This window comes from Pezoporus occidentalis, unplaced genomic scaffold, assembly GCF_034315485.1.
Source record: "Pezoporus occidentalis ecotype Australia unplaced genomic scaffold, CSIRO_AGI_Poc_V1 ctg128, whole genome shotgun sequence".
Taxonomy (NCBI): Eukaryota; Metazoa; Chordata; class Aves; order Psittaciformes; family Psittacidae; genus Pezoporus; species Pezoporus occidentalis.
Genome location: NW_026913082.1, coordinates 1572054 through 1584528, shown reverse-complemented (window position 1 = coordinate 1584528; position 12475 = coordinate 1572054). Strand labels below are relative to the sequence as shown.

Sequence of the window (12475 nt, the reverse complement as noted above, 5' to 3'; positions counted from 1 at the left end):
GTGCCTGGGGATTGCTTCCTTTATGTGTCTTCTTTTGCTTTCTTTGTAAGTACTGAAATATTTTATTACAGCAAATTAGCTAATTAGATTTCTAGCTTTATTCTCACTTTGAGTCTACTTTAATTCCATTTAATATAGGACTCATTTTATTTTGCAATATATCCATTACATATAATATTAAAATATCTTGGGAGCACCAGAGGTTGGAGCCAGTGTGGTCAAAACTGGAAAGCAAAGATCTCATGAGAGATGAGTTACAAGAAGACTGGGTAAGGAGCCTCAGGCAATGAGCCTGAGATTGGGAATCAATGAGATGAGTATGGGGTGAGGATGAAGGCTGGGGAAGCAGAAATTGGACTAGGAGTGGCAGGGATAACTGGGTAAATAGACTGAAGCAAGAAGCTGAAGTGCTTTCCTTTGGGAAGGTGTAAAGAACTTGATAGAGAGGAGAGAGGCATTGAATATTGCAGGCTGTGTCAGGGATAGTGTTTGAGTTGATTGACACAAAGAGAGATGGGGATTGGATTTAAATGAGAACCATAGAATCATAGAATGGTATGGGTTGGAAGGGACCTTAAAGATCACCTAGTTACAACCTCTGTGCCATGGCAGGGGCACCTTCCACTAGATCACTAAGGTTACAGAATAAATGTTTTTTGGGGAATAAATACTTTTATTCTGTAAAAGTAGACCATAAAATAAATAGAATCATAATGAGTAAGCACAAGGTCATACTTACCTTCTAGATGAGTGATGTGCAAATGTGTTCCCCAAACAAATTTTTGTATGTATAATCTTTATGCTAGAAAGCATACAAGTAAAAATACTGAGACCACTTATAAGAGAAAGTAGATTTTTGTGAAGTGACACTGTTTAAATCTGCAGTCTTCACTGAAAAAAAGCTAAAAATCATTTTCATCTCCTCTCAAATTGTGACAACTTGTTTGAAGTAAATATCATAACAATTGTAGGGACTTATATATATGTATATGTTTGTGACAGAGTGCTGAGGTCTTGAGATAGCACTGCCAGTAGGAATTATTTCCTGTAAGTTCCTTATTTGATATTCTGAGGAATCAGAAAATTTGAGTTTGGAATTTTCTGATGTCCCAAGGTTTTTACGGAAGCTTAATGTCTCAATGATTATGCTTTTATAGCTTAATGTCAAGTTTAGAAAACCATAAAATAGCTTGAGTTGGAAGGGATTTCTGGATTGCATCTGCTCCATTGCTTCATTCAGAGCAGAGCCCAAGTAGATCAGGTTGCCTTGTCTAATAGAGTTTTAGTATCTTTAAGAACTGAGATGCTTCAGCCTTTCTGGACATATTCTTCATCTGAAGTAGCATAGATGTGCCCTGTGTGTTACGTGTTGTTTTAGAAGCCAGTGCAGTACTTAGCTTCTTTGTTTAGAGCTGAAGAACTTGTGTATGTCAAGTGAGGTTGTTACCATCTTCAGCTGGTAATGAATAATATGTATTGTTTGTACTTCCTTGCTATTGACCTTCCTGATTCGTTACGGAGTTCATTACTGTGTTCTGCTTGTAATTCATTTTGCTGAACAGCATGCACTGCTAAAACATTTAACCTTCCCTTTGTCCTTTCCTGGGTTTCACTCATGAGACTGTGTGTTCTGTGCTATCAATGTGCTTGATGAATGAATGCTCTGTAAAGTTTTGGCTGTTACAGAACAGTTTGAAGGTGGGTGATACACTACTGGCAGAAAATAACACTGTGAAAGATTTAAATCCGGAAGATCTTTTGTTCTTTCCAAGTGTTCATAAACATTTTTATTGTGTGAATCACGTTTAAATGGCATGGCAGACATGCTGTAAATGACACCCTCACTTCCTGAAAAGGTGCAACAGAAAATATGTAGGTAGATATTTTTATCTGAGAGCAAATTGCGAGAATATTGCATTAAATCAGAAGTGGAAATAAGCTTGCTGATCTTCATTGCACGGTTGCTATGTAGTGTGATGTTACTGAAATTACTCTCCAAAAGATGTCAGAGTTCGGAAAAAGGTGGTGAACTCGATATTTAAAATAGAATGTTACTGACAAAGCTCTGAGTAGAGCCTTAGGCAGTGGTGAGTTTTGTATTTGAGAGAGTCAGGAGAATTAGTCCGTCACTTAATTGGGGTTTATTGTTTTATTGTTTTATCAGTAGTGTTTAAGTGTTGAACCAATACCTACCAGTTAATAGTATTACATGTCAAATTGCAAAAGAGAAAACATGGTTATGAAAAATGCTGAGCATCCTTTAATTCCAGTATCTTGCAGCAGGAAGTTCACATATACAGAATAACCAAACAGCTTAATTGTGACAACATAGTCTTGCATGATAAATATGTAGAGTTGTGTGTGTCTTACTTTCTCAAAAATCATGCTATTATGTTTTCTAAATGTAGTATGTTTATTCTGCTGTAACACTTTTGTCAGAAGGGAAAATAGGGGGATGCATCAGTATGTTTTGCCTTAGAGGCTAAATTATGAGAACAATAAAAGTTGCTCAGTTAATTAAAGGTAGCATCTTTTGATGGAACCTAAATTAAGGGTGTCAAACTACTACAACATTTGAAATAGATTTGTTCCATATTTGTAGTACTGATGGTTTGAATTAAATGAGTGTTTCTAAAGATGGATTTTATCTTTTATCATCCCATGAGAAGCCCGATGTGTAAGTAGCAAGCTGTATATGTGACAAAAATTATAGGTTATATTTACGTTTTAATTAGCTTCTTTTGTTTTTACAGCAATTAGTATTTTGTGTCCTATTTATGCAACTTCAGTGTCTAATTATAGAAATATTATTATTTGAAAAAACTTTAATGCCTAATATAAGAACTGTATTGTACAGTATGTTATAAACCTTCAGTTCAAACAGTGTGAAATAGATCATGGCTGACAGGTTCTGGTTTTGGAGATTCGCAGGCTGAGTGGAAGTGACAACCGCAGATAACTGCTGATATGCTTTAGCTGCAGTTGTATTAAATGAGATATTTTCAGTAATGAGACATTTGCTAAACTACGAAGGAGAAGATGCTGCTGAAGCCATAAATGGAGCTTTTGTGGCTCTACTCAGAATCTTGTCAAAGTGTCAGGACATGTTTGCATAAATAATTAGGTTGTGAAAGAATAATTGATTCTATGCTGCTATACTCACTACTCCAATTTTACTGATATTCTTTAATGTAGCTGGTTTTGCCAGGTTCCATGGCTGATTCACAAGAGAGGTCAGAAAGCATGGCAAATAGTATCAGTTTTTGTAAATCTTTGTGAAACACTTCTAATAATCTACCTATTAAAGCTGAGCTATTAAAACAGCAAGTGGCCTTTCATAGGACCCGAGTCTCATTTCCATTTGCTCACATTGCCTTTGTGTTTAATGATCCAGTAGATAATGCAATAAAGAAAGATTATTTTCACTGTGTAAGTGTAAGGTTGCTACCTGGCAGTTTCTCGTTGCTGGTTCAGGCATGAAAGTCAGTTGAGGATAACAGAAATAACAATTGTAGTGGTTAAGATGCAGTATATCAACAAGAAGATAATGCAGAAGGATTTGTGTGTTGCATATCAAAACATAAAGGGTTTGATATAAAGTGGAAGAAAGAAAAGTGAAAAGTTCAAAATTGAAAGCCTGCAGTGTGAGCTAGTGAGAAGTACAAGTTTACTGTAAAATACTCACAGACTTTCCTTGCAGGACAGTTCAGGTACTTCGCTATTTTTAGTTGCCATATTTCTGCTCTTCCAGGACTTCAAGAGAATGGTTTAAAATAATTTTTAAGATTATTGACCTGACTTTGCCCCTGTACTCGGAGATCACATTGACAGAAATGGGGAGGTTAGTTACTTCCCTAGTTATCAACTGTTTATTCTCATAGACTTAGTAATGTCCTAGAGCGGGCAGTTAGGAAGTATAATGCTAGCATAATGTGCTGACATACAGGGATGGGATCCTTTTAAGTGAGAAGTTGACATTACTTGTGCTGGAGTCCCTGAAGCATTTCAGAGGTAGTGTATGTTATCTGCTGAGCATCACCTTTTTTCTTTATCCAGGGTGAATTGGTTTGCAGTGAGCTTCATGCTTCTGTTGCAAGACTGCTTTCAGCTTACTCAGCTGTCTGAGCTGCACTGCAGTTGTCAGGGTAAAAATACCCTAACAGCGGGTTGTATTCAGGCACTTCTGCTCTAGTGCTGAATTGGCAATTTATTTGCTCGTCTGCCCTTGCCAATAACTTTAAGAGAGCTGAAACTCCACTAATGCCAAAAATCGTGATATTTTAGTCTGATATTTTAAGAAAATGAGCTAATTTTCATAAAAAAATAAAACCAAGCATCTACTTAAGAAGGCTTTTTGAGTATGAATGGTCCTCACTAGACTTTTTTCCTTTTCATTGCAGGTGGAGTTGAGTTGTCCAAAAGAGATGGCCTGGAAAGTGAACATGTACAGAGGTTACTTAGCAATTTGCCACCCAGAAGAGCAACAGCTTAACTTCATTGAGCGCCTGGTGGAGATGGCGAGTAGTTTAGCCATTCGAGAATGGCGAAGGCTTCCTCACGTAGTCTCACATGTCCATACTCCCCTTCTCCAGGTAAGAATGAAACGGGTTTTATTGCCATTTATTTTCCTGTAGCAGGTTTCAGAACTTTTAGTAAGTATAAGCATAAAATACCTCACTGTGTAGTATTGATTGATTTTTCGTAATGGTATTTTTTTGTTAAAAGTTGCAGAATTTGCATTTTCATTTGTCTTTCTTTTCAAGTTTTTATAGTTTTACCTGAATTCCTTCTGTTTGTGGCATATAGAGGTAGCTATTTAAAAATTGAGCAGATGGCTCAGGTTTTTCTTGTGGCTTAATGCATAATGCACTGCAGTACTTGGATGTCTCGAAGATTCAGTGGGTTTTAAAGCGAGGTCCATGTTGGGTGGGTGTATTACTGCATGAAGTTATTTGCAGAGATGTTGAAACAACCTAAGTGTTCTTTTCAGTTCAAACTGTTACATTTTAAATCAGGGCACGAACAGTTACCTCAGTAAGGGACAAGTGTATTGAGAATTGCTGCTGTTTCTTTGAGGATCAGCATTCTCAACAGGCTAAGCAAGATCTGAACATCCATGTGGCCTTAGCATTAAGGTGAAAGAACCAGACACTGTAAAAGTCTGTTGTCAGTGAGGGACTTTTTGTGTGAACGCTACCAGCTTGAGGGAAAATACTGTATGTTCAGGCCAGTGTGAGCCTTACCTTTCTTTGCAGTTTCTACATTATGTTGCTGAGTGTTGTGATTTGCATCGGGGGAAGAAAGTGGGAAGGAATCTAGGCTTTAAGTACATGATATTTCTCACTGGACAGGGAGCTAATTGTACAAGTTGTGCTGGAAAGTAGAGAGGATTTCATTAGATAGAACTAACGTGTACCTCAAAGCTTTTTGCATTGGTCTTCAGCTTTATTAGTTGTGCAGCTAGCTCTTTTAGCAGGTTCTGTTCAACATTGTATTAAAATGTTGTAATAACATTGGAAAAAGAATTCCCATGGTGAGTCACATTGCTTCACAGACTGAAAGATGTTGTGGGTGGGGAAGAATGATACCTGCTGCCCCCATCTAATCTGATACTAGCTACAGGAAAGAAAATATCTTTGGTCTGAGTAGAAGGCTGCATTTCAGTAATGCGCCTTGTCTGCATGTGGGTGCACATAGTCCACATTTAGCTGCGCTGATTGGAAAGGTTAATTTTTAATTCCAGTCTGTGGAGCACTTGTGTGAATAGGTCAGCTGGAAGATTTGAGTCAATGGTAACCGCTGTCAAGGGCCTTTTTGCTGAAGTGGAGGAGTGGACTGCTTGGATCAGAAGTGCATGGAGCCCTATGGCCTTCCTGCTTTGTGATCTGAAAGAGATCTGTATGGTTTCTGGAGAAAAATGGACAAAGCGAGTATAAAGTTTTGAGGGAAGCTGGCTCCTAAAGTAGGGGCAGAATTCTGTCGGTGAAGCAGTGAGCTGACCTGTCCAGAATGAAGTGAGGGGCAGCTAATGAATTCGGGGTTACAAGAACTTTAGAAACAAACTAAACCCCCAACACCTCCCCCAGAAGCAAATAAAAAAGCCCTGACAAAAGTGGAGCGTTACCTAATCTTAAGTGGCTTAATTCTTTGTCAAGAGCATTTAAAACAGGGGGTGAAGTTTGTAACTTGAGTTTCATACTTCCTGGTTAAGTTATGGCAGTGTCTTGCACGTGACTTTTAACAGCACTGATGTTCAAGTAAACTCTCCTGTGTATGCTTGAATCCTTGCCTTACAAAGGATGAGTAACCTTCCAGTTGGATAACCCAGTATGTACACAGGATGGGCAAAGCTAACATTTTTGGTGCCGTTTTTTGACTTTTTTTCTTAACTCTGTCATGCATTTCTAGAAGGTAGAGCTCGTTAGCTGCTTCTGAATCATAAAAGCATTTTCTTCTCAAAAGGGAGTATGCTATTTTATGTTTCTCTAAAAGAGTGTGCTCGGAATAAGAAAAATAAAAGATTACTTTTCTTTCATCTTTGCTAAACAGGTTCTTAGTGCTTATTTTAGTGTGCTGTATTTTAGCCCTCAAATCATTAAATATTATGAGGTAAAGAATGTACTGCTTTCCAGCTTTATTTACACATAAACTGGTTTTATGATGCTGTACATACACCAAGTACATCTTTATTTTTGCTGTGAGCAATCTTTTATTTTGCTCACACAACACTGATAACTCAATTTCAAAACAAGATGTCTTTAAATCTTGTGCTTTTAGTCTTTCTCTTTGGCATACATGTTACTTGTAAATGGTCCACTTAGAAAATTAGGGAAAAGTACTTGTTTCTAATCCTGTCAGGAAGAGCTTGTGAACTCTTGAGACCACTTTTTTCCCTCTGGAAATATTTTGGGGAAGCAGCTGGCACAACTCTGATAATACAGAATATGCTGTTTAGTTTTTGTAATGAAATAACATGTGTTACATGGTGACAAAATGTATAACTTGTGTCCTTTGCAACTTTTGCACATACTACACCATAACATAAATGGACTTTTTCCTTTTGAAATGTGTGAAATATCAACACCTTTTTGCTTTCTCTTAGATTCAATTATGTAAATAATGAATTTTGCAACTGTAAGAGAATTTTTGAGAGTAGATGTTATTGCCAAGTATAATTGAATGGAAGTAGGTACCTAAATTCATCCTCAAAAAATAGGATTTGGCCTTGAGATGCTTCCAGCAACTTGTTGAAAATAACCATGTGTGAAAATGAACCAGAGCATGAAAGTGGGGCTGAGGCAGGATTGTGTTCTGTATGTGATCTGGACAAAGCATGCCGTTCTTTTTCTGTTTAGGCTATGTTCCTGTTTAGGTGTCCTGCTAAACATGTACCTGATGAAGATGAGTACTTGTTATTGTTGAGGGAACTTTTCATCACCAGGGGAGAAATTCTGGAAATATCAGTGGGCACAATATGTGATCTCGTAACAGGGATACGTGTATTCGTGGACTATGGATGAACCTTATCTGTAGAAATGCAGAGAAGCTTGCTTTCTGAGTTCTGTTTGATAGATTGGCTTTTGTAATTTAGTTGTTTCACCCTGTGTGTCATGCCTGGTGTGATTCATAAGTAACTAAACCTGCATGATCCAAGGTACCTCTACTAAAATGACTGTACTTGTGGGTAGAGTTTCCGCAACAGCCCATACCTTCAAATTTGTATAATATAAGTTGATGCATCAAATAAAGTGAATGAATATGGAAGTTTTCTCCATATTAAGAGGAAGCTGTCAAGCAAATAGGTACAATGTTTCATTTGTTTGAGCTGATACAATAGGGCTAGAAATCTTCTTGATGAAAGTAATTCCTTCCTGCTAAATTTTCACTGGTATTTGAAGTCTTTCCTCCCCTAAGAATGGAAGCATCTGCATCATGAAAGGATTAGGATTGCTAAATAAAGTACTTAAATGCTTTCAGATATCAGTTAAATCAAGCTTTTAAAACAATCTAATATGTACATATCCCTCATGAAGAGATGGTAAATTAGTCCATGACTGGCAGAGTTACAAATGGAGCGTGAATTTGCACTGCTGTAATTACTTTTTTTTTTAATATCAGATAGTATGTGATTAAATACCCATGAGAAAATTAAATTTATGTGATGAATGGGTGTGGGCTGAAGGTTAAGCTATTGTGAGAGCTGATACTGAGATGATTGTAGGGAAATAATACTTCGTGTAATTTACTTTGTTTCAAGAGATTTCACTGTGTCAGTTTGGACTGCCTTTTTTCCCCCTCTCCCCCAAACAGTTACCTTAGTTGGTTGATTAACAATGAATACAACTGTTATCTGCCAAGTGGTAGCTTACAGAATACTTCATTGGTTTTATTGTACTGCAGGTAATGAAATTCCATTAACGTTTGTGGGCCTTTTCAGGTTGTTGAAGTTTTAATAAAGTATCTCCTGCCTTTAGTAGGTTTGAGACTACTGCCATCTTCTGTTTGGTCGTCTTATTAATTTGAGGGTAGGAGATGTCAGTGAAAAACCATTCTGAACTTAAGTAACTTCTCAAAGCCAAGGTCTTTGCAGAGTATCTTAAAACAACACCTTCAGGAGCACATAGGTAGTATTTCTGTACATTTGAGTTAAATGAAGACAGGCTGAGAGAGTTGGAGTTGTTCAGCCTAGAGAAGAGAATGCTCCAGGGAGACCTTAGAGCAGCTTCCAGTGCCTAAAGGGACTGACAAGAAATATGGAGAGGGGCTTTGGACAAGGGCAGGTAGTAATCAGACAAGAGGGAATGGCTTTAAAAGGTGAGGCATTGAAGCAGGTTGCTCGGAGAGGTTGTGGCTGCCCCATTCCTGGCAGTGTTCAAGGTCAGGTTGGACGGGGCTTGGAGCAACCTGGTCTAGTGGAAGGTGTCACTGCCTGTGGCAGGAGGTTGGAACTGGATGAGCTTTAAGGTGCCTTCCAACCCAAACCATTCCCTGGTTCTGTAATTCGTTCTATGAGACAAGTTTCTGTCAAGAAGTCAGGGCACGAGCAGGGAATTTATACTAGTAAGTTCTGTTAAAAGTTTTTGTTTAAAGTCAGTATTTATACTTTATTCTTGTATTTAGTAGACTGCATATATATTTACTTGTGCTTTTCTATGATGAGAGTTGGTGCAACATATAGGTGCAAACCTATATGCTAGAATTAAATTCTAACCTGTTGTCCTATGTAGATGTGTGTGGGAAAAAGGGTGGAGATGAAGAGAAAGTGTAGATTCAAGTAAACTCTCTCCTTTGGTGTGTTTTTAGTTGGTTTGGCTTGTTTCTTCTTAAAAGCAGAACACTGCTATTTGAAGAATAATTTGTGAAGCATTTGCAGTTCAAAATAGAGGATTAGGGAATTTTCATCTGAATGCTATCAAGGACTAGTAGTATCAAGGACTAGTTAAACTCACTGACTTGCTATTTTGTTGATGATTAGGTTAGTTATAGGTCATTTAAACAGCTAATAGATAGGTCACTAAGCCAGCATAAATAATTTCATCTTTACTTAGTCGTTTAAAGGTGGCATCATTCATAGAGACCTTTCTCTAACAGTGAAATTGGCCATTGTATCATCTTTTATACTTATATTGTTTAATGTTTTCTAGGCAGCACAACAGATAATTGAACTTCAGGAAGCAGCCCAAATAAATGCAGGATTGCAACCGACTAATCTGGGGAGGACCAACAGCTTACATGATATGAAGACTGTTGTAAAGACTTGGAGGAACAGGTTACCTATTGTGTCAGATGATTTATCCCACTGGAGCAGCATTTTCATGTGGAGACAACATCATTACCAGGGTAAAACTGCCTGGTCCAGCATGCATTCATCATGTAATTTTCCAGACAACACATTGTTTGAAATAAGTTCTTTATTTTTTTTTTTTTCATTTGTTATTTAAACATACAGGAATGTTGTTTTTTTCCAAGTATTTGTTTTTATTCAATTTCCATTTAAGTGTTTCATTACCTGAAGTCATAATTTCATATGTATTGCTGTATATATGATTTCATTTATAATGATAGACATCTCATGTTTTATTTCTAGCCATTGTAACTGCATATGAAAACAGTTCTCAGCATGATCCTAGTTCCAATAATGCTATGTTGGGGGTTCACGCTTCTGCATCGGCTATTATCCAGTATGGAAAGATAGCTCGAAAACAAGGGCTGGTCAACGTAGCTCTGGATATACTGAGTCGCATTCACACCATTCCAACTGTGCCCATTGTGGACTGCTTTCAGAAGATTCGCCAGCAAGTTAAATGTTATCTTCAGCTGGCTGGAGTCATGGGCAAAAATGAATGTATGCAGGTATGGTAGCTCTATCTCTGAAGTTGTTGTTGGGACTTGGAGGATTACAAGGGCCATCAGATACATAGATTTAAATAAACTGCCTGTATACAGAAGAGGGTCTGAATTTCATTGGCCATGTTAAACCCCTGTATGGAGTGTTATACTGTTAAGTAATGCTGTTAGTCTAAACTAGTCATTATCCTCTTTAAACAGAATGCTGTGAATATATTAAAAATTAGCTGCATAAAAGTAAAGTGGAAATATGTTTTTTGAAATCTTACAAGATAGATAAATGGAAAAGACTTTGAAAAATATGTTATTTGCAATAGGAAGAAACTTCACTGTTGCAAGACTAACTGGAGCTCTAAGTCAGTTTTGAGTGTCTGCCTCATGAGCGATGGAGGCTGGCAACCTGAAGTGAAATGGAATGTGTTAAAAGGAAAGGAAAAAATGTGACTGTAGCCAAATCCCACTGACATGATTACAAGGTCAGCAAGCTGGGACCTTATAAGTATAATGTAATATAGCATAATATATATAATAATATAACGTAAAAAAAGAACAAGATGGAAAATATAACCCATCACCTCATGAATGTTGTCTATAGCATCTAATAGTTTTGTAGAGGCCAGTGGAAACTTAAGATTGTTGCCAGTCCAGATTTTTTAAAATGAAAATTAAATACTAGAAACTCATGCTATTTAAATTTCAAGAGAATGTTTTGGCTCTTGTTTTACGGCACTTTCATCTTAATGAAACGTCCCATTTTAGAAGGCTTTTTTCACTAAGGCTTATATATTTAACAGGGTCTCGAAGTTATTGAATCAACCAATCTGAAGTATTTCACCAAGGAGATGACTGCTGAGTTTTATGCATTGAAGGGAATGTTCTTGGCACAGATCAACAAGTAAGTGTGTTGGCTGGAAGAGGCACTAGCACACATCAGAGAAAAATGCAGCTGAAGTATTTCAACACAATATTTGAGCAGGAAACTTGTTCCATATGTTTATACAAGCCTAAAAATTTGTCACAACTGTATAAGAAAGTAAAAGTTTAGGTGAGAGTTCATTGCAGCTTGAAGATGCAATGGCTGCTCATATTTCTAAGTGTTGTAGGAAAGAACTAGTTAAAGCAAACATTGCACTAGTTATTTTTTAAAAGTTTTCTATTTCAAGGGGTGAGAAGGGAAGAGGCAGGGAGAACAGGCTTGTCCAAAGCTTTGCAGCATAAGATGCGTGTTTTAAATACTTTCCCTCTCTGGTTATGTGAGTACTTAGCAAACTGATGTCTAACTGATGTCTTAGTGTAGTTGACAAAGGAGGTTGCTTTAATTATGTTTTTAATGTAAATATGATATATAAAACCAAGGAAAAAAAATGAGTCTATAAGCTTGCAGCTACTCAAACAAAATTAGCTTACCTCTTTGTTTCTGTCACTTCTGTTTCATTGTCATTGTATATATTCCTTCAATAGCTGCAACTGGTTAAGGCATAGGAAAATGTGTGGTGGCATAGTTTGAAGTGTTTAGACAAATCTGGTGTGCGATGCAATACGGCAATGCCACACTCATTTCAGATAATTGAATTGAAAAGACTAATGTGGTGTGCTTTGGAGACATCTTGCATTGCAGCAATTAAACACCGAGGTGCAAGCCTTGCTTTCACCCATCTACTTCTGTAATACTTTTGCTTTGTGCTGTCAGGCATTTTATTCGTTGAAGAACATCTCTCTTTAATTCAGTAAACAGATATTTCAGCAATCAAATTTTATTTGATGATGCCAAAAAAACCTTTCAGAGTTCAACAACTTTTAGTATGCATGGTATATAATGGCAATGGTGCTACATGTTGTGTATGGGTGGAATAATTTCTTTGCCACTACAATTGTGGACACTTACAGAATGAAATCCATCAGGTTTTAAGCTGTACACTGCAACCTCCCACAGCATTTCAAGTCAGGAAATGATGAATATCTTCTTCTGTGGCTACAAGAGAGAATTTTAAATAGGCAGAATGCAGTTACTTTGATGGAAAGTGTAGTGGGCTTTTCTTATGGCCATAAGCATGCTTAGTTCCAGTTGAGGTGAAAGAGAAGAAAGTGTGACCCACCTCCTCCTCATCTTTTATTTTTTTTTTAATTC

General features: G+C 37.2%; 1 protein-coding gene across 4 annotated transcripts in view; it reads left to right on the top strand.

The window, feature by feature from the left end:
• The window catches only part of TRRAP (transformation/transcription domain associated protein), a 99777-nt gene that overhangs the window by 61056 nt on the left and 26246 nt on the right, over positions 1-12475 (top strand). For 2 of the 4 annotated variants that reach the window (XM_062607999.1, XM_062608000.1), the window contains exons 58-61: positions 4401-4592; positions 9645-9873; positions 10088-10353; positions 11142-11242. In XM_062607999.1, coding sequence (XP_062463983.1) covers positions 4401-4592; positions 9645-9873; positions 10088-10353; positions 11142-11242 — 788 coding nt within the window. The remainder of the gene's footprint in view (positions 1-4400; positions 4593-9644; positions 9874-10087; positions 10354-11141; positions 11243-12475) is intronic. The other 2 variants (XM_062608002.1, XM_062608001.1) reach the window with 1 other exon arrangement.